The sequence below is a fragment of the Lithobates pipiens genome, unplaced genomic scaffold, assembly GCF_037356315.1.
Source record: "Lithobates pipiens isolate NorthernLeopardFrog02 unplaced genomic scaffold, aLitPip1_a1.2 Scaffold_8, whole genome shotgun sequence".
NCBI lineage: Eukaryota > Metazoa > Chordata > Amphibia > Anura > Ranidae > Lithobates > Lithobates pipiens.
Genome location: NW_027507903.1, coordinates 647479359 through 647505581, shown reverse-complemented (window position 1 = coordinate 647505581; position 26223 = coordinate 647479359). Strand labels below are relative to the sequence as shown.

At 44.9% G+C, this 26223-nt stretch overlaps 1 protein-coding gene across 1 annotated transcript in view; it reads right to left on the bottom strand.

The window, feature by feature from the left end:
• Positions 1–7855, bottom strand: part of LOC143962456 (uncharacterized) — a 30526-nt gene extending 22671 nt beyond the window's left edge. Inside the window, exons 1-2 of the mRNA XM_077471726.1 lie at positions 6192–7855; positions 4469–4586 (exon numbers count right to left, since the gene is read on the bottom strand). Coding sequence (XP_077327852.1) covers positions 4469–4586; positions 6192–7840 — 1767 coding nt within the window. The 5' untranslated portion in view covers positions 7841–7855. The remainder of the gene's footprint in view (positions 1–4468; positions 4587–6191) is intronic.
• Between the last annotated feature and the right edge of the window lie 18368 nt (positions 7856–26223).

The following is a 26223-nucleotide window of genomic DNA, read 5'->3' as shown; positions in this document are numbered from 1 at the left end:
AGATCTACATAGATGAGGTTGGGGTTCCTCGCGGGGTGCCGGACGAGTTTAAAGCCAGGAATCAGGTGACAGCTGGGTTTGAGTCTCTTCTCTGGTGGGTGACTATAGATAAAAATGTTGACTGGATTAATTATATATATATTATAACCAACAACGATTTGTAAACTATACTAGGGATGCTGTGAGGGGCCTAGCAGAACAGTTGGCCCCCACATCTCTAATGGCCTGGCAGAACCGAATGGCTTTAGATATGGTCTTAGCTGAAAGAGGAGGGGTATGCAAAATGTTTGGTAGCATGTGTTGTACATTTATCCCTACAATACAGCTCCTGGAGGGACCGTGACCAGAGCCTTGGAAGGACTGACTGCGCTATCGAATGAATTGGCGGAAAACTCAGGTATTAATGATCCATTCACAACTTGGCTTGAAGGATGGTTCGGTAAATGGACTGGATTTATCATATCATGTTTGATCTCAATCGCTGTGGCTTTGGCTGTTTTGGTCACTTGGGGATGCTGCTGCATTCCCTGTATTCGAGGACTTTCACAAAAACTCATTGAAACTGCAGTCTCAAGAACAATGTATCAAACCCTCTCTACCTCTGAGGAGACCTATGTGGACATTGAAGCTCAACTTAATGACATACAGTCCGAAAGTGTATAACACAGGGACTTTCATCGAAATGTGTGGAGATAAAATAGTCACACAAAGAGGAGGGAATGTTAGAAAAGTTTTAAATGTTTATTGTGTGACTATTAGAAAAACAATAGTCCTGAGACTGATTTGTGAAAAAGCTTACTTCTGAGCACATTATTGTATTAACTCATTGTACTGTTTTGTCCTAATTAACTCCATAGTAAGTAGGATGATTACATTTAACTAAATATGATAGCCTAAGAATGCACGGAATATGTATAGCTTATAAAGTGCAAGCCTGTGCCATGACACGTTATTTATGTTCTTTCAACCAATAGAAGCACAGAGATGTTATTCTTGTGGGATATGTGAGGGCGGAACACTTTCTTTTGTTGAGACTTTTTCTTCAGCTTTCGTGCTGTAAGCATGTCTCCCTGTTGTGGGCCACATCAGAAATAAATTTTCCTGCTTCTCAGAACACCTGATGTTTTTTTTACTGATCACAAGGGAATTTCCTAACACTCTGTCAGATTGGATGGAGAGCGTCTCTGAACAGTGATTTTCAAGTCTTGCCACAGATTCTCATTTGGATTTAGGTCTGGACTGTGACGGGGCCATTCTAACACATGAATATGCTTTGATCTAAACCATTCCATTGTAGCTCTGGCTGTATGTTTCGGGTCGTTGTCCTGCTGGAAGGTGAACCTCCGCCCCGGTCTCAAGTCTTTTTTTATAGTCTTTTCTCCTAAGATTGCCCTTTATTTGGCTCCATCCATCTTCCCATCAACTCCGACCAGCTTCCCTGTCCCTGCTGAAGAAAAACATCCCCACGATAGATGGTGTGTTCAGGGTGATGTATAGTGTTAGTTTTGCACTACACATAGCGTTTTACTTTTAGGCCAAAAAATTCAATTTTGGTCTCATCTGCCCAGATCACCTTCTTCCACATGTTTGCTGTGTCCCCCACATGGCTTCTCACAAACTGCAAACAGGACTTCTTATGACTTTCTTCCAGCAATGTCTTTCTTCTTGTCACTCTTCCATAAAGGGCAGATTTGTGGAGAGACGACTAATATTTGTCCTGTGGACAGATTCTCCCCCCTGAGCTGTGGATCTCTGCAGCTCCTCCAGAGTTACCATGGACCTCTTGGCTGCTTCTCTGATGAATGCTCTCCTTGCCCGGTCGGTCAGTTTAGGTGGACGGCCATGTCTTGGTAGGTCTGCAGTTGTGCCATACTCTTTCCATTTTTGGATGATGAATTGAACAGAGCTCAATGAGATGTTCAAAGCTTTGGATATTTCTTTATAACCTGACCCTGCTTTATACTTCTCCACAACTTTATCCCTGACCTGTCTGGTGTGTTCTTTGGCCTTCATAATGCTGTTTGTTCACTAGGGTTCTCTAACAAACCTCTGAGGGCTTCACAGAACAGCTGTATTTATACTGAGTTTTTAATTACACACAAGTGGACTCTACTAATTAGGAGACTTCTGAAGGCAATGTGTTCCACTAGATTTTAGTTAGGGATATCGGAGTAAAGGGGGCTGAATACAAGCACACTTTTCACATATTTTTTTTTTTTTTTTTAAACGTTTTGAAAACCATTTATCATTTTCTTTCCACTTCACAATTATGTGCCACTTTGTGTTGGTCTATTACATAAAATCCCAATAAAATACATTTATGTTTTTTTTGGTGGTAACATGACAAAATGAGGAAAATTTCAAGGGGTGTGAATACTTTTTCAAGGCACTGTATATCTGCTGATAAATACTGTGTGATTTCTATGCTGATGGGTCAATGTGGGGGTGTTGCAACCCTGGCTGGTGTTTGTGGGGGTTTAACAAAATCTAGAAGCCTCTTTTATTGATAGGGGGACCCCCAGACACCACCACTTCACATGTATTATAGAGGGAAAAAAACTTTATTCATATTAACATCTCCTTTCCTAATTTCTGCTCCCATCAACAGGACACATCTAGTGATTATAAGATACAACAACACAATGATACATTATATTAGGATCCATTATAAAAGTGATGCAATAGAATTCTATTGGTGATCCATTCTATGGGGACACATTCTATTAGGATCCATTATAAAACTGATCCAATAGAATTCTATTGGTGATCCATTCTATGGGGACACATTATATTAGGATCCATTATAAAAGTGATCCAATAGAATTCTATTGGTGATCCATTCTATGGGGACACGTTATATTGGGATCCATTATAAAAGTGATCCAATAGAATTCTATTGGTGATTCATTCTATGGGGACACGTTATATCATGATCCATTATAAAAGTGATCCAATAGAATTCTATTGGTGGTCCATTCTATGGGGACACATTCTATTAGGATCCATTATAAAAGTGATCCAATAGAATTCTATTGGTGATCCATTCTATGGGGACACATTCTATTAGGATCCATTATAAAAGTTATCCAATAGAATTCTATTGGTGATCCATTCTATGGGGACATGTTATATTAGGATCCATTATAAAAGTGATCCCATAGAATTCTATTGGTGATCCATTCTATGGGGACACATTCTATTAGGATCCATTATAAAAATTGGCCAATAGAATACTTTTTTTTTTTTTTTTTTATATTTATTAAATTTCAAAGATTGAGAATGTACAAAATGGTGCACAAATATTCTACCAGTTGTACAATATAGTATAAGTAAGCATATTTACCAACAAGAAAAAGAAAAACCGGAGGAAAGGGGTCACCTTAGTAACCATAGGTTCGGAGGTGGAGGGGAATGGGTCGCACAAACATCGGGGTTTACGAGGCATGCCCACTGATGCCGGTGTCCAATTGCTTCCAACGTTTTGAAAAGAGTGTAATTTGAGGTAAGAGTAGATTATCCAATTGAGATAGTCATTTGTAGGACTTGTAGGTGGGCTATAATAAGGGTCAGGGGGTTTTGAATGGAGGAACTCCTGCTATCCTTGATCCAAAGGTCCCATATTTTTCATAAAGGTTGGGATTTGAGTTTTCATAAATGAGAATTCCGTTAGGAAGTGATTGTTGAGAATGCGTAGAATTTCTTCAAACAAAGGGGGGGTTCTGGTTCCAGTTGCGTGCTAGAACCAGTCTGGCTGCTATGGGAACGTGAGAAATAATAGTTTTGAGTTGGGAGGGAGGTCTGTGGTACCCTCACCAAGAAGTGCCATTTGCGGACTGAGTGGCTCTGCGGAGCTTGTTATAGATGTTACAAAGTCTGAAATTGTTAGCCAGTATGAGGAGATACAGTACATGGGCAGTCCCACCAGATGTGGTACCGGGTTCCAGGATGTACGCACAATCTCCAGCAGTTTGGCCAATCATCTGGGAAATTAGAGGCGAGTTTGGTCGGAGTGTAATACCATTTGGGGAAGGTTTTATGTATGGATTTATAGTGTGAGATACATTTGGAAATCTTTAGAGGCAGTTGTAGGGAGGAATGCCATTTATGAAGAGGGATGGAGAAATGAAGTACTTGTGAAGTAGAGATGTGAGATTTCTTTCTTGGCTGAAGTGGGAGAGTCATAAAAGGAAAGGATGTCCAAGAGAAGATTATTATCTTTGTGTTTAAGAGCTTGAAGAATTGATCTTATGCTCATGTACTCATTGCAATTACATTTTTTTGCAGTTTCATAGTTAGTAAGGTTGAATAAAGACACCAGTCCATCCAGTTCAACCGGAGAGAGTGTCTACAATTGCCCCTATCCCTGTACATTGCACACTCAAATTGGTCCCTACCCTTAAGGAGCCCACAATCCAAGGTCCCCATTCATATACTAGGGCCAATTTTGGATAGAAGCCAATTAACCTACCTGCATGTCTTTGGATTCTCGGAAGGATAGCAGAAAAGAGTTGTTATAAAGACCTCCGATTTGCCGCATACTACTCTGAGTCCAGTTACTGACTTTGAGGTCCGAAGCAATTCCATCACTACGATGGAGAGTGAGCGTAGGGTGTGAGTGGAGAGTGAGCGTAGGGTGTGAGTGGAGAGTGAGCGTAGGGTGTGAGTGGAGAGTGAGCGTAGGATGTGAGTGGAGAGTGAGCGTAGGGTGTGAGTGGAGAGTGAGCTTGGGTGTGAGTGGAAAGTGAGCGTAGGGTGTGAGTGGAGAGTGAGCGTAGGGTGTGAGTGGAGCGTGAGCGTAGGGTGTGAGTGGAGAGTGAGCGTAGGGTGTGAGTGAGAATGCCTGAATTCGGTTGCGTTATAGAGGACGGGGTAGAGAGGCTTCAATAGAGCTTAAGCTGTGGTGAGGGGGCTTGTATTTGAGTAGCATTGCTGAGAGAACGTTCTTAGCCCTTGTACACACGGTTGGACATTCCGATTACAATGTCCGATAGGACCGTGTTGTCGGATAATCCAACAGTGTGTGGGTTCCATCTGACTGGTTCCTTCGGAATATCCGACGGACAAAGTTTTCCAGCTGGGCTATAACATTTTCTGACAACATGAACTGATCGGACTTTATCCGATCGTGTGTAGAGAATTCCGATTGGACAAAGTGCCACGCATGCTCAGATCAAATTCCTAGACCAAAGCTATTGGCTACCAGCCTGAACGTAGTCCTGTCCTAACGAAATAACGTCATCACGTTACGTACGATCGGATTTTCTGACAACTTTGTCCGACTATGTGTATGCAACAGTTTCGGACAAAACCCGTCGGACAAAACCCGACGGATTTGGTTGTCTGAATGTCTGACCATGTGTACAAGGGCTTAGGTGGAGGGTGGAGAGCGAGTCCTTCAATCAGTATCCATGCAGGCTGATCATGAGAGAGTCACCAGTGCTTGATGTGTTCTATCCAATAGAATTCTGTTGGTGATCCATTCTATGGGGACACCTCATATTAGGACCCATTATACAAGTGATCCCATAGAATTCTATCGGTGATCCATTCTATGGGGACACATTCTATTAAGATCCATTATAAAAGTGATCCCATAGAATTCTATCAGTGATCCATTCTATGGGGACACCTCATATTAGGATCCATTATAAAAGTGATCCCATAGAATTCTATTGGGGACACATTCTATTGCGGACACATTACAGTTCTAGTAATCATACATTATTATAGTAATATCATTATATTAGTGATAAATCCCATTTTTTTCTTTCGCTAGTAAATCTTGGGCTCATTTCTTCATATGTTTCCTCTGAGATTTTTACTTTGATTTCCACCCCCTAGTATAGATTACATAGAATAGGTGGGAGGAAAGAGTGAAGATCTGTCCCATCACAGTGACTGGACCCTGCACAGAGTGACTGCATACGGCAAAGGGGCAAATAGTAGGGGGAGGGGCAGGAGGAGAGAGATTGCTGATGTCACACACTGTGATAAATTTCTGTTAACCAATTAAAGAGAAAATAATATGGCAGATTATCGTGGGATAGATCGATAATAGGTAGATCATTATATAGGCCGCCCATTTCCTCACTGACCAATAGGAACATGTTACTGCAGTAACTGGACAGCTATTATACCCAATTGCAGTGATCAGTGACAGAAGGAGAGATACTAATTAAAGCCCCACCCACTGCATTATTCTATTGGTAGTATATTCCACCAATCCCATCCCTCCTCCCTGCGATTCCACCAGTCTCCTGACAGATTTCTCCTGATTCCCCTCATGTATCTTTATACAACCTCCCCATACCCATAACACAGCATGGAGGGGCTCAGTGAAGGTGGTGGTGAAGGTGTGGAGATGTCGGATCGGGTCACACAGATCATAAAAGGAGATCCGTCCGACCCCATAATCCAGATCTATCCTGACTCTGTTACTGGGGATATTGGGGGGTAAGAGGATCACATTACTATTATGTTTTATTGTACACTGATTACCCCTCCTGTACAAACCCCAGGACATGCTATTATCTCCAATCAGTGACTGCCTTCCTCTCCTCTCTATACTGGGGTAACACATCCCGACTGTCCAGTAATCTGATCCCCCGACATCCACTTCCCAGTAATGTCTCCCTGAGGAGAAACTCCGACTGCTCATCACCTGATAATAATCCTGAAATCTCTCTGGTGTTTCTGGATGATTCCGGTATATCTCTGACCAGGATACAGTTTTCCTGTCATCTGATATATGTAGAAAATTATGTGCGGTGTTTCTATCCAGTAATATGTCTGCAGCTTTCTGTATAGGGAAGTATACATTTACCTCTGTTATTATATCAGATAATGTGTGTAATGTGTGTGACATCCCAGCCACATCCAGACCCCCTCCATCATGGAGGAGCTCCTCATGTCTCTCTCTGTCCTCATTATCTCCATCCTCAGTATCACACAAGTCACCTGTGTCTGATTCCTGTAAGACAGTCAGTGGATCCGTCACGTTACACAGCTCCTCAATGTGACGCAACTTCCTGGACAGCTCCTCCTTCTTTATTTCCAGATCCCGGATGGAGATGGAGATCCGCTCTGCCCTCCCGGAGATTTCCCTCAGGACTCTCTTCTCCAGGTCTTCCAGACGTCTCCTGAGATCTCTAAACAGGGCAGTGACTCTCTCGGTGTCACCAGCTGCTTTTTCTTCTACTTTCCTCCTGTGTTCCTGCAGACTCTGGACTCTTTCCTCCGTCTCCTCTCTCTTTGTCAGAAGTTTCTGCAGAACATTCCTCAGTGTCTTCTTCTTCTTCTGAGAAGCCTCATCCAGCATCTCCACCTGGTGTCCTCGATGTTCTCCAGCCAAACTGCAGGACACACAGATACAGGTCTCATCCTCAGTGCAGTAATACTCCAGGATCTTCTTATGGACGGAGCATTTCCTGCTCTCCATGGACAAGGTGGGGTCACATAAGACGTGTTCTGGGGACTTTTTGTGGACTCTCAGGTGTTTATCACACAGAGAAACCTCACAATGTAGACAGGATCTAACAGCAGGTACAGGAAAGTCCACACATTGAGTACAGATGACCCCGGACTCCTCCTGAAGTGGCTGAGCAGACAGTAAATTCTCCACTATGTTACGTAGAGTTATGTTCCTCTGCAGAGCAGGACGACCCTTGTACCTTTTTCTGCATTCTGGACAGGAATAACCTCCAGACCCCTTCTGTGTATCCAGCACACGATCAATACAGTTCCGGCAGAAGTTGTGTCCACATTTTAGCATTATAGGATCTGTATAAATGTTCAGACAGATGGAACACTCCAACTCAGCTCTTAGATCAGAAGACGCCATCGCTGACAGCAGACGAGGAAATGAAGTTAACTTCTCTGACACCGGAGAAGAATGCAGTTGGGAGGGTCACTTCCTCCTACACAGGGCGAGGCTGGCCCATATATGTGATATTTGACACGGAGATCAGAGTACAGAGGGGGGAGGATTTTCTCACAGTAGTAAAGATAATCATACCTCCCAACATTGGAAGAGAGATAAATGTGGAAAGAAACATGGCACACTAACTGAATGGATAGAATTTTAAACAAAAATTCTTGGAAAAATTCTATGAAAATTCTCAGAACATTCAACTGTCGCTCCAAAGATTTTGTTTCCCCTAAACATTTGATCTTTGAACGAATAGACTTCACCGAATGAAAACCACATACACTGTTGGAAATTCATTCCATCAAGAAAAATTTTCCATCCTGCCCCTTCGAATGTTCTCATCAATGAATTAAAAAATTAACATCAATTTGACCCCGCTAATGATTAAAAAAAAATAACAAATTATCTTAGAACGTACTTTTCCTAAAAAAAAAATCATTCAAAATTCTACCCATCTATGACCAGCTTAAAGTGGGAGTAAACTCCCATCTCTGACTTTTACCTATAGGTAAGCCTATAATCAAAGCCGTAGCTCGTGGGCCCGATGCAAAAGTTGACCTGGGTCCCCCACCCACTACCACCCACCACTTCCACCATGCGTGCAGATACACCCACCACCCGCCAAGATACTCAAAGTGGCTTAAGAGTTTTGAGTTCCCAGACTTCCTCCTTACATCAGAGGACAGGGATTACCGCTGGAGAATCAGAGGACAGGCACCCCTGGCAGGTCACTTGGCAGAGCTTCTTTCCCATCCCAGCACTGTATACAGCTCCTCCCCCCACACGTCACAGGGCTGAAATCACATTCCTTTACACACAGTCTGTCAGCCTTCACAGGGTGTATCCTTTTTTTTTCCGTTGTCCTGACCTGTGAAATCCCCTGGTTGGAATGGCAGTGTAGTCTCAGTAGGCAGATACACCCTGTGCAGATCGTGGCTGACTTGCTGTGTTGTAAAGGAATGTGATTTCAGCCTTGCGGAGGAGGAGCAGTATAGAGTGCTGTACTGGGAAAGGAGCTCAGCAGCCGGGCATAGCATCCAGGGTAATGGGGGGGCGGTTAGGGGGCTTTGCTGGGGTGGGGCACAACTTAGATCTGGGGGGGCAAAGTCATGTGACACAAAATCTGGAACCTGCAGCCCCTCAGGAGGCGTTAAGGGATTTGTTTTAGCAATTTCTGAAGGTTTCTCTGTCAGTGTTGGCAGATGTTGGGGTAAGGTCACCTCCTGGAGGTGTGTGTCTTTTCCCGAGTTGTCACAGAAGTGGGATAAGCAGACATCCCCGGGTGGGGGGTACAGAGAATCCCAGCTGGTGACTAGGAGACACAGAGCAGTATCATACCTCACTAGTGACATCGGTCCCATCATGGCTACAGGACGGCACTCTCCTCCTCTTAACTCGCTGAGCTCGGTTACCATTCCATGTTGCCAGCACACAGCACAGATACTTCCCCATCCTGGGCTGTTCTCACCTCATGCTCCTCTCCATTCAGGAAATGGCTCACAGCTTCTCCCCAGCCAATGAGAACAAAGGGGTGTGGACTGTGGAAGGCATAGTGGAAGCCCAGTACTGGAGCGTGGCTGTGGGACCCTAGGGCAGATCGGAACAGGACTTTGTGGAAGATATGATAATATGTCAGGGAGGCTGCAGGGGCCCCCTGGGGTTAGGGGTGGGGTTGCGTTTGTGACCCCCCGCAACCCTTAATGCTACGCCCATGCCTATAATAATAATAATAATAAATAAGAAGAAGGAAAAAGGCAATGGAGAGAAGGGAAAATATACCCAACTGAATGTAGACTTCCAGAGGATAGCAAGAAGAGACAAAAAGACCTTCTTAATCACCTCAATACAGTGCACTTACACCCCCTTCCTGCCCAGACCAATTTTCAGCTTTCAGCGCTCTTACAGTTTGAATGAGAATTACTCAGTCATGCAACACTGTACCCATAAGAAACTTGCATCCTTTTTTCACACAAATAGAGCTTTCTTTTGGTGGTATTTAATCACTAGTATTTTTTTATTTTTTGTGCTATAAATAAAAAACAAACAAAAATTGTGAAAAAAGGGGGTGTGGCCTGGCACGCGAGAGAGATGGCCGCTTGAAGACAGAGCTCCGGAGCGGTGTGTCAGCTCTCTCAGCCCAGCGATCATTACACTGCAGAATGGGAAGGTTATCCAGAGGAGGAGCACATCACAATCACCCCCGCACCCCGGGAACCTCAAAACACAAGCAGATTCCGGAGCTTTTCATGTCCCAGAGCCAGGGAAGGAGAGGTGCGGTGGAGGACAAGATGGCGCGCTCCAGCACGAGGGAGGAGGAAGAGGACTATGACGCAGACTCCATAAAAAAACTCTGACGATCTGGTAAGGAACACTTTATCACCAGACCAGCCGCTTACACACTCAGCAATGATGGACATAGCAGCAGACATTAAAACAATCGCTATCCACAGCGATCACTGATTTGAAAACAGACATCCTAATGCTGACTGAACAAATGGCGGCAGGGGAGAGGGCAGGCAGGCACAGAGACAAAGCCATACAAAGGCTAGAAGAAGTCTCAATTAACCACTCACAGCATCTGATTAATGTAAATAGACATTTGGAAGATTTGGATAATAGGGGCAGGAGGTGTAACATACGAGTCAGAGGTATCCCAGAATCTGTACCAACAGAGCAGATAAGACAAGTCCTCTGTACAGTGTTTAATAATCTTCTGGAAAGACCTCAGGAATCGCCCATTGACTTTGACAGGGCACACAGAGCGTTAAGACCTAGAGCCCCTGACCCAGCCCCCCCTCGGGACATAATATGCTGCCTATCTAGCTTTGCCCTTAAAGAGGAAATACTCCAAAAAGCAAGGCAAAATGATCAGATTCTGTTTATTGAAACTGTAATCCAATTGTTCCAAGACCTCTCCCTAATCACTCTCAGGAATAGAAGAGCACTTAAACCTCTCCTTGATGTCCTCAGAGAAAGAGGGTTACAATATAGGTGGAAATTCCCATTTGCGTTACAGGTGAATAGCAACGAGAAACAATACCTCCTACGTACCCCGGATGAGATACCCACGTTTTGTAACAGTATACAGATAGATCAACTGGAGTTGCCGGAGTGTTATCAGGAGTTCCGCCTCCTTCCCCCCTGTGTCTACCGCCTCCTCACCACCGAGGATTTCGCCTTGTAAGCCGCCATATGTGAAAGGGATTGGAGGGAAAAAGAAAAAGCTTTATGAGAACCGTCACCTGGCCACCCCACCGCATAAATCCAATCATCTGCAGGAGAACCGTTAATGCATTGGCGATACTTTGGGAAGAGACAGTGACATCATCGCAGTTTTCTTTGAAATTAGTACTGTTAACTTTATGAGGGGGGGGGCGTGGCTGGCCGTGGAAGGAAATGGCTGCTTAACTCCTCAGCTCCGTCTTGCCCGCAGATTTCAACACCGGTGGACCAGGAGATATCGAGCCGATTCGTCATAAAACTATGGGAACGTCTTCCCGTGGACAATCTGCAACTCGCTCGCGTTCCCCGAGAGATCAGGGAACCCGCTCCGCGCAAACTATCCCGGAGCTCTTCCGAAGCCAAGGCCCTAATATGGCCGCCAATTCTCCCGCCCGAGGCCACCTCGGTATTACCCTCACACCAACGGAGCAAATTCCAAATTCAGCGGAAGGAGTACAAACCTCTCATCAACACCCGACTCTACAGGACTTACGGGCTGTAGCGACCGACATAAAAGACACTCTCACAACCGCCATTACGGATCTCCGTCAAGAACTACAGGCCATCACCGGCCGATTACAAGCGGTGGAATTACGGTCGAACCAGCAACAACAACTGATCCGTAACCATGATCGAAGGCTGGATACTCACACCCTACAGCTCCGGGACCTAAACCGACATGTCGAGGACATCGATAACAGAGGCCGCAGACACAACCTCAGAGTGAGAGGCCTTCCGGAATCGGTCGACAAGGACCAACTACTACCGACTGTTACATCTCTCTTCAACCAACTACTTGACAAACCCCCACAATCGCCTATAGCGATGGAGCGTATTCACAGGGCACTCCGTCCGAAAGGCAAGGAATTGGATCCCCCTAGGGATGTAATATGCTACGTTAACGATTTCGCCATTAAAGAAGATATCCTTAAAAAGGCGAGAGATAAATCGAACCTACAATACGAGGAGTGTACCGTCCATATCTACCAAGATTTGGCAGCAATCACACTCCGCCATAGAAGAGACCTACGCCCCTTACTGGATGTCCTGAAAAGCAGAGATATTCGCTATCGTTGGCGCTTCCCGTTCGCTCTTCAAGCAACTCGTCATGGCCGCACGGCTACTCTGAGAGTCCCGGAGGATCTCGATCAATTCTGCCGAACGCTGGACGTACCGTTCGTTGATCTGCCAGGATGGTACGTGGACTTTCGAATCCCTCTCCACTACGGAGACCATGTGGAAGATGACTATATGGAATATCAGACCGCCAGCTACCGTAGGCGCCGTTCGCCCTCTATGCCGAGAACGAGGGATGACCTTAACTTCCGACACCCATCTCCAAGCCCGACTGCAGCTCCGTTGTCTCGTAGAGCACGAAGGTCCCGCTAAGATGTAGGTTTCCATGTCCTGAGAAAGGCTAACACAGCCTAGGATACAGTGATTTCCTATCTCACTACTGTTACACTTTCTTCGAATCGTTACCTGCCGTTGCGGAATTTTCTTTTTGTTTCCGTTACCGAACAGCTTAAGTTACCAAACAGGCTGACCATTGATTCGTTACTTTAAACACCATCTTCGTTACAGAACAACAAACGCCCACGAATAGCAGCGATGACCTCAGCTTTCCACAGAGGATATACAGACCTGAACATGTCTCCCGAACGACAGGATAAGAACACTTAGCTGAACTTTGGCACTTATGAAGCGATAAGATTCGTTTTCAGCCGGCCCCATTTCAATCTTTCGAAAGGACACTAGTCTCGTTAAAGCTAAGTAAAGTTTGCAATTACCCACACTGACCGTGTTGCCAAATCTCAGACCAGGGAAGGTATGATTGCTTGTCATATGCTTAATAAGATCACAGGAACAACTCTGCACCGTCCGGGTTGATCAGTTGATTCACGGGCTTAGACTCTGTGCATATATTCCCTAATTGGTCACCATTATCCCTGATGAGTCTATAAATACCTCATATACCCCTTAATGCTCCTAATGCATTCCTCTATTACAATACAATGATCTTCTGCTCATTCTACCTGTCCTTACCTTGGTCCAATACGTTCAATATATGGGCTAAACGTAGTGTTATGCCCTTCCCTGAATAATATCTGCCCTATACTTCCCCCCCTCTTCTAGACTTCAAGGCTACGGTGTTTGTTAAAGAGGGGTGGAAAAGGAATATGCCTGTAAAGGTTTCATTGCAGTCACGCTGCTCCTGCTTCCAGCTCGAGCTTTTAGGATAATACATGTCTATACTTCCGATGCCGGGGGGGACACTCGCCGATACTTTCAAACGGTAACACTGGCTACATGTTTTCTATAAGTTTATAGTTTAACGGTTTTACAGTTGCACAGCTTTGATGTTTTATGTTATTTTAATATATATCGCATTTTTCACTGTTATTAGCATTGCCTACTAATATTCCTTATATCACCAATCCGGTAATAGGGACTTTCTAGTTTACAGATATGATATTACAGTTTAACCTATCCTTACCTTTTGCGATTCATGACAAATAATTTAGATCTCTGATTCCATACCCTACACTTATACCAGATTCTTATGCCTCCCTCCACCCCTAACTGTCCTTTTCAATCAATACACTGACAAGGCTGCGGGCAAGATAGACTACATGTCCCAACCTATCTTACCCCGTGCTTGATTAGATCTTCTGATCGAGTTAATACAACTGAATCCAGCATATTGCCGAGAGGCTTATATCTTTACACTATAATTCTTCCTCCTCTTGGCTCACGATCCTTCCGCGACTGAGACAACCCCTCAACAGTGGACTTCTCTCATAGTTTAATCCGCATTTTCCCCTCAATCCACTGACCAATACTGGCTTCTCTACATAGGAATTCCCTCTCTACCTGAAGTAGAATATAGGGACTCCCCAGTGCCAGTACATCTCACATTCGACACATAACGGTCGAATCCCCCCAGTAGAAGCCCTACCGGGGAAATATCTCTCTTAATCCCCTTCTCCCTCATTTTCCATTGAGCGACCATTTAAACCTTACTTCCGCTCTATCCCTCCACCCCGTTCCTCATTCCCATATTTATCGAATCTACACCTCAATTCTATTTCACCACCACTAACACACTACTTTCAGGATGCCCGCACATCACAGCAGGACCTCGCCCATTAACGCCACAATAGTTTTGCTTAATATCAGGGGCTTAAATATACCAGAGAAGCGTTCCAAACTATTACTCACCATGCACAGATATAAAGCGGACATTATATTCCTTCAGGAGACCCATTTTAGAACGAATTCAGTCCCCAAATTACATAACTATCGATACCCCACAGCCTACCATGCCACCTCCCCCCTTTCTAAATCAAAGGGGGTGTCTATCCTCTTTCATAAAAACTGCCCCTTCCAGCTTGCAGATCAACTAGTGGACGAAAATGGTAGATACCTTATTCTTAAAGGACAATACGCAGGCATGAAAATTACCCTAGTTAATCTTTACGCCCCAAATAATCATCAGGTTCAATTCTTTAAATCCTTAACTAACACTCTGATCCCCTTTCAAGAGGGAACAGTCATCTTCGGAGGAGACTTCAACGTCCCTATGAACCCTCTTTTGGACACATCGTCGGGTACATCTTCTTTGCCTTATAAAGCTCTGAAAAGTATAAAAACCTGTCTACAAACCTTACTTCTTCACGACACCTGGCGAACCCTTAATCCAGATGGTAAAGATTTCACACACTATTCAGCCCTGCATAAACGATACTCCCGTATCGATTTCCTCTTCCTGTCACAACGCGATTTACCTTTATTACAACACGCTACTATCGAGTCTATGATCCTTTCAGACCATCATCCTACCTCCATAATTGTAAAATTCCCTGACACCATAGCACCTAAACCCATTTGGAGACTTGACCCCTCACTTCTCTCGGATCCTATAATAGTTACTGAAATTGCCTCACACCTTCAACACTTCTTTGCGGAAAACACACCGTCAGATACCTCACATCCAAACAACTGGGCGGCCCACAAATGTGTTATTAGAGGATCTCTAATAGCACTGGCAGCAAAACGAAATCGTGCACGAAAGAAAGTATATACAGATCTCATTGAACGGATCAGTAAATTAGAAGCTGCTCACAAACACACCCAAGCCGCAATCTCCCTCCAAGATCTTACAAACGCCCGAAAGGAACTCCTGGAACTATTAGACAAACAAACGCAACGTAAATACATACTAAGTAAAAAATCATTCTATGAATATGGTAACAAAGCGAGCAAACTATTAGCCAGAGCACTCCAGACCAAAAAAGCTAGCAACACCATTCACTTCGTGACGGACACTGCCGGTAGACGATTAAACAAATCCGCAGACATTGCCACTCAGTTTGTCGAATATTATACCAAACTGTATAACCTCCCTCAATCAGACACCCCGAATGATGTTGCTTCTAGAAACAATAAAATTAAAGACTTCCTGCACCAATATAGTCCCGACCCTATACCCGATAGCACAGTCCAAGAACTGGATGCTCCCCTGACGATGTCAGAAGTCCTATCTGCATTGAAACAACTTAAATCTGGGAAGAGTCCGGGCCCAGATGGCTTCACGGTGGCTTATTATAAAACATTTTCAGAAATCCTTACGCCCCACTTTCTACATGCTTTTAATTCGTTCACCTCACCCATTAGCCCTCCTGAAGAACTCCTTCAAGCTCACATAACGGTTATACCGAAACCCGACAAAGATGCTTCGGTAGTGACAAATTATAGACCCATTTCCTTACTAAACGTGGACTTGAAATGGTATGCAAAAACTCTAGCAAATAGATTACTCCCGCTACTGCCTACAATCCTTAGCCCTGATCAAGTAGGTTTCGTCCCCGGCAGAGAGGCAAGAGATAATACTCTTAAGGCCATAAATATAACTCACTGGCTGTCCGTCTCCCAAAATCCAGGATTCCTGCTGTCGTTGGATGCGGAGAAGGCGTTCGACAGGGTGGCATGGGACTACATGTCCGCAGTTCTCAAAGCAATTAATTTACCGAATAAGATGCTCAATCTCATTCAAGCACTGTACTCCGTCCCGACTGCGAAAGTCAGAGTAAATGGTCACCTGTCGGATGCCTTCTCCATATCCAACGGCACACGTCAAGGCTGCCCACTATCCCCTTTAATTTTTATTTTAACACTCAAACCTCTATTTAGATGATTGAGAGAAAACCCCGATATTAAGGGCATCGAGATAAAGGGACAAACATATAAAGTAGCTGCCTTTGCGGACGACATTCTCCTTTTCCTCTCAATGCCCCTTACATCCATTCCCAATCTACTTCAAGATTTTGCCACGTTTAAAACCCTTACTAACCTACAAATCAACTTTAACAAATCTAATGCTCTGAATATCACTCTTCCCTCTTCCCAATGTTCCCTTTGTCGCGCCAACTTCCCTTTTCAGTGGAAAGATAAATCTATCACCTATCTAGGTATTCAACTCCCGGCCTCCCTCACGGACATTTACCATCTAAACTACACCCCTCTGCTACAAAAAATTACTGACGACTTAAAGATTTGGTCCCCAGAACGTTTCTCTTGGTTCGGTAGAATTGCAATCATCAAGATGAACATACTTCCTCGCATATTATATGTTATGCAAACTCTTCCGATAAAGCTCCCTCCATCTTTTTATACGACATATCGTAAAATCTGCACAACCTTTATATGGCAAAAAAGCTGTCCGCGTTTAAGTTTCCCTCAATTGTCCACCCCAAAACCTAAGGGAGGCACCGGGCTCCCTGACATTCGCAAATACCACATTGCCTGCCATTTGACTAGAATAATCGATTGGCACACTCATGATACATCCAAAGCTTGGGTTCGTCTTGAACAATTATTTTCTCCTGTACCATTAACCTCCCTCCCATGGATCCAGCGCCAATCTCATGACCGACTACACAAAACCCACCCACTAATCGACCCGACCATACATTCATTCCGTTGGGCTTGCACTAATCACGGAATCTCATCCATAACGGGACCTATGACCCCACTTAGAGGAAACCCTGACTTCTTACCGGGTATGCATCCATCCTTCCCGATATTAAACTGGCCGCACAACACAGTGAGGGCTTTCCATTTTTTCCACAATGATACCCTTTTATCACATTCACAACTAAGAGAACTCATGCCTAATGCATCCTTTCCCTTTTGGACATACCTTCAACTCCGCAACTTTTTTCGCACCCAGAACCCCCAAATTCAATGGTCCAAAACCTTAACTACGTTTGAAAATATATGCTCTACTGGGGAACATCAGCGCCATATGATATCATTTACATATTCACTGTTATTCTCTGATTGTGATCGAACAGACCTTCAAACAAGACAAAAATGGGCTGCTGAACTCCACTTAGACCTCTCTGATGATGACTGGGAAAATATTTATAGGTATGTCCATAAGGGAACGGTTAATGTGCAAACCCAGGAAAATGCTTTTAAAATAGTCTCGAGATGGTATCATACACCCCATAAACTTCACCAAATTCACCCTTCCAACCCCCAGACATGCTGGAGATGCAATAATGATATAGGGACATTCCTCCACATATGGTGGACATGTCCACTCCTCCAACCTTTTTGGCAGGAAGTCCATAAAGTAATTGAGACTGTCACAACATACCGATTAGATTTTTCACCTGCTCAATTTTTATTACACTATACGACTGCATCAGACCGCTCTTACTTCAAATCCCTGGCCATGCATATGGTCAATGCCGCTAGATTATGTATTCCATCTAAATGGCGCTCCCCAAATCCTCCACTTATCACAGAGTGGTTCAACCGCATCAATGCAATAATGCAGATGGAAGACCTTATTCATCAAACGAAAGATACCCCGTCAAAATTTACAACCACTTGGTCGTGCTGGATCCATTATAAATCCACAGATGCCTTCAAGAACATATCATCACAACCCTGAATCGTTTGACAGATAGTGTAGATATCATTCTGAACCTACGTACCTATTCACTTCCAGACACCCTACCCCCCCCCCCCCCGAATATACACTACTCTATTAGAGTTAAAAGTTCGCTCTCCCCAAAGCTACTCTAACCCTCCATTCTTTTATACCTTTATGCTATTCAACTGCACTCTATATAATAAAGTGAGTCAAATTCATTGTATCTTGCTATTGACTAGCGGCTGCGTCCGCACTTACTATATGTCCAAATTCTTTAAAAACTGTGATACATATGTATTGTGCTATCTTGTTTATGTTCTACTCATATTTCGCAATAAAAATTGTTTATTAAAAAAAAAAAAAAAAAACTTTATGAGAGATTTAACATCACACATTTGTTCAGTGGAGTAGTGAACCACTCTTTTTGCTCTTTCATGCAGTTACTGATAGCGGATTTGAAGAGCATTTTCAGGTTGATTGTTAATCTTTATTTTCAAAAAAGCGCCACTAGATGGAGCTAACACATTACCACATAAATCTTACCTACCGCTCACTATCCTACCCTGGTTTATTGTAATGTAAGTAACCGACGTCTTAACTACTTTGGGAACATGGAGTCACAGCTGAACCTTCGTTGCCCATGGGACATTCAACCGGAGAGGCCATTTGGATATTGTCTGGAAAATGTTCACATGTCCCCACAAGACCTGACCTCTTGCCGGAGATCTGTCTCTTCACAGACGGATCTTAACCGTGTGGATTTAGTCTTCACTAAGAATTGCAATAATGATCACGTCTCCCTTCTTGGTCCTGGGATCAGCTTTAATAGAGAATAACTGACTCTTTATACCTAACGTATCTTAGAGATATTTGGCTCCACTGTACGACTGTGAGCATTGAACTGTGACCCGATTTCATGCAGACTGAGCCGCAGATGTGCACACACATCTAGCTCCTACGGTCACCTGTGGGGAGAAGGGACTCATGTTATACACGGAGATTTCTCCACAGGGACTTTAAGGTGGTTTAAAATATGATAAGGCACTCACATGAGATCGGGCTGGCAGAACTTAACACTTTATTAATCTTTTGAATGTTAAGCGCTTAGTTTGGCCACACTCATGTATAAGATATTGCTCACAGTCCAAGTGGGGATGCTGCTGGCGGCTAGGGGTGGGATCTGCTTGGAGCAGAGAAGGACAATAGCTCACAAATATACATAGCCCTACCTTAAGTATATCTTATATCCTAAATTAAGATGTATCCATGTTTGACAGGCTCATGTGATCATACTTGGGGGATGTCACTCCATGGATGGCACCTAGGGGTAGTCTAAACATAACTCAATACATCAGAAGGACACCGGAAGGGTTCCCTTGAGTCCCCAGCAGCATCCTATAAAGACTCCGTTGTTACCAGGCCTACTTGTTTGTATTTAGATTGATTCATAGATGGTGTTGGTCTAAGATTTACAGTTTTAGGTGGCTTTTATTTGCATTGAGTAAGCCTCTATAATAGTGGAGGACTAATTTAGTTAATATTGTAACCAGGGACCGTGGTCAGCTATCCATTGTAATGACAAGGGGGTCTCACTAGAGACCTCACTCCCATTGGATGCCCACGGAAACTGTGGTTTCCAGTCCTCAAAGGTTGTGGTTCATTTCTATCTCCTTGTTATATCTCGTTTTGAGGTTGCTCTCGCTGTCTAATGACAACCATGGATCCTTGAGGGACTCTGTGGAAAATCCCCATCCTCAGAAACACATTGATAGATAACACATTTATCTTGTGCTTCACTGGAATTCATCACTGATCCGCTGGCAGATGGAGATGCTATCATATAATAACTTTCAGAGAGCTCTCACACCCTCATAACAATGGCAGTTTTTGATTTACTGACAACTCTACTTAGTCTTATTTTTCAAGACTGATAGCCATCACTCTGTCTAGCCACGCCACTCACCCCCCGAGAATTTACATTGACCTAGATACTATCACATTTAGATTGCTTTATTGAACTTGTGCCGTAAGGGATAGTATATTATCTTACGACAGTATACTCAAATTCTCTACCCTTCCCCTTTCCCCCTCACTCATTTCCTCGCCCTCCTCTCTCTCCCTCCCCCAACCCCCCACCCCTTTTTTTCCCTCCTCCCTCCCTTGCCCCCTACCCGTCTTTCCCTATCTACACCTCCTCTCCTAGGTTAAACCCCAAAGCTTCTTACAAAATGGCTTATGCCGGTTTGGGTCGCTCACCCACCATTGTTTCTCACAATGTGAACGGCCTAAACACTCCAGAAAAAAGAAGTAAATTATTAAGCGAACTTAAAAAATGTAATCCACAAATTGTATTTTTACAGGAAACGCATTTCAAAGGTCAACAGATACCTAAATTAACAAATAATCTTTTCACCAAGGCCTTCCATGCTACCAATCCAACTGCCAAAACTAAGGGGGGTTACGATACTTTTAAGCAAAAATACATCTTTTGATGTCCAACACCAAATATCAGACCCCGATGGCAGATATAGCTTGCTGAAAGGATCCATGAATGGTAAACCGGTAACACTGGCCAACGTCTATTTTCCGAATAAATTCCATGTGGGTTTTTGCCAACTTGTCATTGACGAGCTGAAGAGCTTTGCCAAGGGTTGTATCATTCTTGGGGGAGATTTTAATGTCCCCTTGGAACCAGAGCAGGATACCTCCTCGGGCAAATCCAGCATCGCTTATAAGATCCTAAAGAAAATTAAGACCTTGTTGAAATCTTTAACCCTCCTGGACACGTGGAGGACGTTAAGGCCTAATGACAGAGACTTTACGTACTACTCGAATGTCCATAGGAGATATTCTCGTATAGATCACATATTTATCTCTCAGAGGGACTTACAGGACTTACACAGGGCAGAGATCGGATTCATCATTATGTCGGACGATGCCCCTATAGCCATCAAATTAATCCCAAAAAATGACCGACACAATACCTTTTGTTGGAGACTTAATGCATCTTTGCTGTCAGATCCAAGTATTCAGACCTACATACATAACGCTCTTACAGAATATTTCTTAACCAACAACACACCAGTCGTTTCGCCCCTGACTGTTTAGGAAGCACATAAAAGCGTAATAAGAGGTGAATTGATCAGATGGGGAGCCAGGAAAAAAAAAAGAGAAAGAGAAAATTACATCAATGACTTAAAATTACCAAATTGGAGCTGACACATAAACAATCTCAAGCCCAGGCAAATTTCTCCAAACTCACGAAGGCCAGAAAAACATTACAAAATTACCTAGATAACAAGACAAAGAGACTTTAATTCTATAAAAAATCCATATATTATGAGCGAGATAAAGGAAGTAAAATTCTTGCAAAAGCACTCAAAGAAACCATTCTCTCCAATAATATATATGGTATACAATCCAAAGATGGGTCAATTACACATGACTCCTCAAAAATCGCAGAAACTTTTCATGAGTTTTACTCCTCATTATACAATATCCCCCAACAACACTGGCTACTCCCATGTATGAGGGACCGAAAACAGGCATTTTCCAATTATTTTTCTAATTGCTCTATGCCTACGCTTAAGCAGGACGACTCGGCAATTTTGGAGCATCCGATTTCCATGTCCGAGGTCACAAAAGCCATTACAGATATGCCAAGTGGGAAAAGCCCGGGCCCTGATTGGCTAACTTCACAATATTATAAATCCTTTAGTGACATATTGTCCAAACCCCTCACCAGTGCTCTTAATGCCATCACATTAGGACACAAATCCTCTTCAGAATTCCTGGCGGCTTATATCACTGTACTACCCAAGCCAAACAAAGATCCCACTGACTGCTCAAATTATAGGCCTATTTCACTTCTTAATCTAGATCTAAAAATTCTAGCCAAAATAATTGCAAACAGAATAAGACCACTTTTGGTAAAGCTTATTGGCCCCGAACAGGTGGGATTCATGCCAAACCGCAAAGCAAAGGACAATACCATTAAAACCCTTAATCTGATCCACAGGGTTACTCAGGATGGGGTCGAGGGCCTCCTGCTATCAACTGATGCGGAGAAGGCCTTCGACCGGGTCGCATGGGACTACTTGTTCGGGGTATGTGATTATGTGGGATTTGGGCCAAATTTAACTAATTGGATCAAATCAATCTATGCCTGTCCTGTACAGAACTACTGTAGCTCTTTTTATCTTCCTTGCTGCTCAGCCCACAGCTTTGGGCCCTCTGGCAATATCATGCAGACATGCATGCTTCTCCCTTGCTTGCCTGGACTCCTCGGGAGGGTGGAGCCCAGAACCATGGTCTTGGCTCTGTTATAAGCCCAAGACCCACCTGTGTAATCAACCAGCCAGACTTCTGGCTGTTCCCAAAACCTGGTCCCAGGATTGGAGATTCCGTCCCACCCATAACACTATGGAATTTCCAGGCTCCAGGTCCCAAACTGGATTTTTGAAAACAGTGAGGAAACTGAAAAGCCAGTTTCCTCTCAAACAAACAACTTCCCTGGAGCCCCTCAAACTGCTGGTTGAGAACCCTGCATCCTTCTGTTGGTGGGGTACCATACTACCACATTATATATATATATATATATATATATATATATATATGAGAATCAGTGGCGTAACTAGAACCTTCAGGGCCCCGATGCAAGAAACCATGAAGGGCCCCCCTGAACCCCAGCCAGGGCCCTTCCCTCCTTTTTTTTTATTACTTTTTTTAACATTTTTAGGTGCCCCATTGGGGGACTGTCCCTAGGCAGGATGGGGTCCCTGTCCCCAGAAGAGATGAGGTCCCTTTCTCCAGGGCAGATGAAGTTACTGCCCCCAGGTGAGAAGGGGTCCCTGTCCCCAGGGGAGGTGGGGGTCCCTGTCCCCACATGAGAAGGGGTCCCTGTCCCCAGGGGGAGATGGAGGGGGTACGTAATAGTGTGTGGGGGATGGGGTCTTCTCACTCACCATGACCAAGCTGTAGGCCGCGCACTCATCTATGTTGGCCTGGGCTCCATCCAGTGTGCTGGACGGGTGATCAGCATATCTCCCAGAAAGACCTTTCATCATCTGTGTATGACGGGGGAGGAAGGGGGCTGGCAGACAAGCCTGCAGTGTCCTCCGGGGAGCTCTCATAGGGCTGCACTGCATCTGTGTGCTTAAAGTTTGTTTACCAGGGAGAAGTATGCAGTGCAGTGTGGGTCGGACTCGAGATGGGGGGGTGGGGGGGGGCGGGACTCTGGCTGGGGAGAACAGACATCAGACTGAGCGGCAATGCATGGAGCAGGAGAGGGGTACTCTGAGGAGCCGGCCGAGGACACAGGTCATGCGGGGAATGCACAACTAAAGAGCAGCCAGTGCGATAGTCGAGCATGGAGCTCTGCTAGTCACCCTCCACCTCCAGCCACCCGTGTGCATTGTGCACTGGTACCCCTAGCTGCCTATGCTGCTGCTGGCCATATGTAGAGGGGGCTGCAGGGGCCCCCTTGATCACAGGGCCCAGTTGCGGTCCTGACTGCTGCACCCCCTATAGTTACGCCCCTGATGAGAATGTCTGTATGTATGTGTGTGTGTATATATATATATATATATATATATTTATATATTACACTGCAGCTGACTGAATAACCTGCCTGCCTGCTCAATCTAAATCACACTCTGTCTCCGTCCATGCCAAGAACACACTACATGGGGCTAACGTGCAGGCAGCCTTATATAGTGTGGGGTGTGGACTTAGTCCCTCTGAGCCATAATTGGCCAAAGAAACCCTGCCTTTGGCCAATTATGGCCCTCTTTGCTAAGGGCGCTGGGTTTGGCCAAAGTATGCAGGTCATGGTGCATGCTTTGGCCAATCATCATACAGCAATGCACTGCGCTCTCGCATTTCAGGAACTGCTGCTAGCTGTGTGTGGCAGCCCGGCAAACTGCATTGCGCAGGAGTTCAATTGACGGACTGTGTTGCATTGTGTGCAGGTTTTTTTTTTACTGCTGTGCATGTGAATGCAAGCATGAGGCAGTCAAATCACAAGAAGTTCATGTTAAATCAAGTTAAAGAGGAAGTGAGCTCAGCGTGGCCTGAGAAGATGTCTCCACCTTGGAGGGCCAGTCAAAAGGGGCCAGTGATGTGTGAGACAGTGAATGAATGGTCCAAGCAGAATCGCAAAGAGTGGGGCGCAGTGCAAGGGGCTCAGATCTTGGCCTCTGACTATATGCAACCCATGCTGCCTACAGAGGAGGTTGAGGACTTCCTTGTAAGATTTGAAAAAGTTGCTGTAAAGAGAAAATGGCCTAGGGACCGGTGGCCAAAACTGCTGCAAACCTTATTGCGGATAGAGTTCCGGTCGGTTTACCATTTGATGGATGGGGACCAGGATGAGGAAATCCTTTTTAGGAGGAGAGTTCCATCGCATCATGGGCCACCCGCAATGCTCCAGGATGGGAGAAGTGTCACCGGAAGACATAGGTTTTGGAAATTCAGAGAGACATAAGGTTTTCTGTCATGACCGCTTAGGCAAAGTGGTCAACCCAGAAAGGAGAACACATCAGCCTGAATCCTGCATGAGGTATAGCCAATCAGATTTGGAGTGCAAGTCTGCAGTTACCCCTAGCAACAGGGATCTTGTGTTACCTACAGGGGGCGTCAGTGGGTACAGAAAGGCTGCAGTGTTGCTCCATAGCCACATGGGGGAGTCAGTCTGTGGAGACACCACACCAGTGAGACAACGCACTCAAGTGAAGGCTATGACACCAGCTGCAGGAACTGGTAAGGGCCGGTTCACACAGCAGGCGAGGCGAGGCGTCTCCGACTTGCCTCGCCGCGACCTGCGGCGACCTCAGCGGCGACTTGCAGATGACTTCTGTATAGAAGTCAATGCAAGTCGCCCCGAGGTCGCCCAAAAGTAGTACAGGAACCTTTTTTCTGAGTCGGAGCGACTCGAGTCGCTCCTCTCAGAACGGTTCCATTGTACAGAACGGGGGCGACTTGCGGGAGCGAGGCGAGTCGTGTCGCCTCGCATCGCCCCCGCTGTGTGAACCGGCCCTAAGACTGTTTCAGTTTATGATGCTGAACCCAGTGAAGTGGGAGTATGTCCAGTGGGGAGATCCGCAGTACAAATGGACACAGACTTGCTGCAGTGTGCTACTCAGAGCAGTGGGGAGGCGCAGCGTAAAGCCCAACTGGACGCAGGGCTAAAGACTGAAAAGGACATGGGGACTCTGCATATGCCTGCTATGATCCAGCAGATGGCTGGGAAAAATGAGCTAGGGGTGACCAAAACAGTGCTGGTACCATGTTCCCTAGTGACAGCTGCTGCAGGGTTGCCCAGGGAAACTTCCAAGGAGCTTGCAGTGATGGAGCCGAGAGTTTTCCAGGTCAGCTTTGGAGCTGCCCAAGTAGATAAAAGTGCTCCTTTACAGAGAACGGGCACTGTGAGGAGTCACTCAGAGATTTTGGTGGCTCATAGACAACCCACAAAAGCAGTAGCTATGTCTCCATGTAATGAGAATATTGATGGTCATGCCAACAATAGTGTTGGCCAATGTGATGCTATTGGTGATGATGATGTTGAAAAATGTGTTTCCTGTAATGTTATGACTGAGTCACACAGTGAGAGAGTGTGGGCGCAGCCCCACAACCCTACGTGTAGCCCAGTGGGCAAGGGGTTAATTCAGCCTGCAAAAGCTGAGTGTACAAAGCTGGATGTGTCTTTAGTGCCACCAGAAAAAGGTGTTCAAAATGGTGTGCTGCACCAAGCTTTAGGTGATGAAGCATCACCCCAATGCAACATTGGTAAAAGTGTGGTGTCACAAAATGATGTATATAGAAGTGACGAATGTGTAGTTGAAGCTAATGAATCCCAGGTTTCTGTGCGGCCTTCTACGGCAGGTGATGCAACTCTGTGGAATGTCCATGAGGGAACCATAATGGAATGGGACAGCTGGGCCAAACAATTGATAGCCATGCTGGGTAAGGCTAGCTTAAAGAGGGAGTCCGCGTTTTTTTTTTTTTAAAGCCAGCAGCTACAAATACTGCAGCTGCTGACTTTTTTAAAATAGTGACACTTACCTGTCCAGCGCGCCCGCGATGTCGGCACCCGAAGCCGATCTCTCGATCGTCTCTCGGGTGCTGCCGC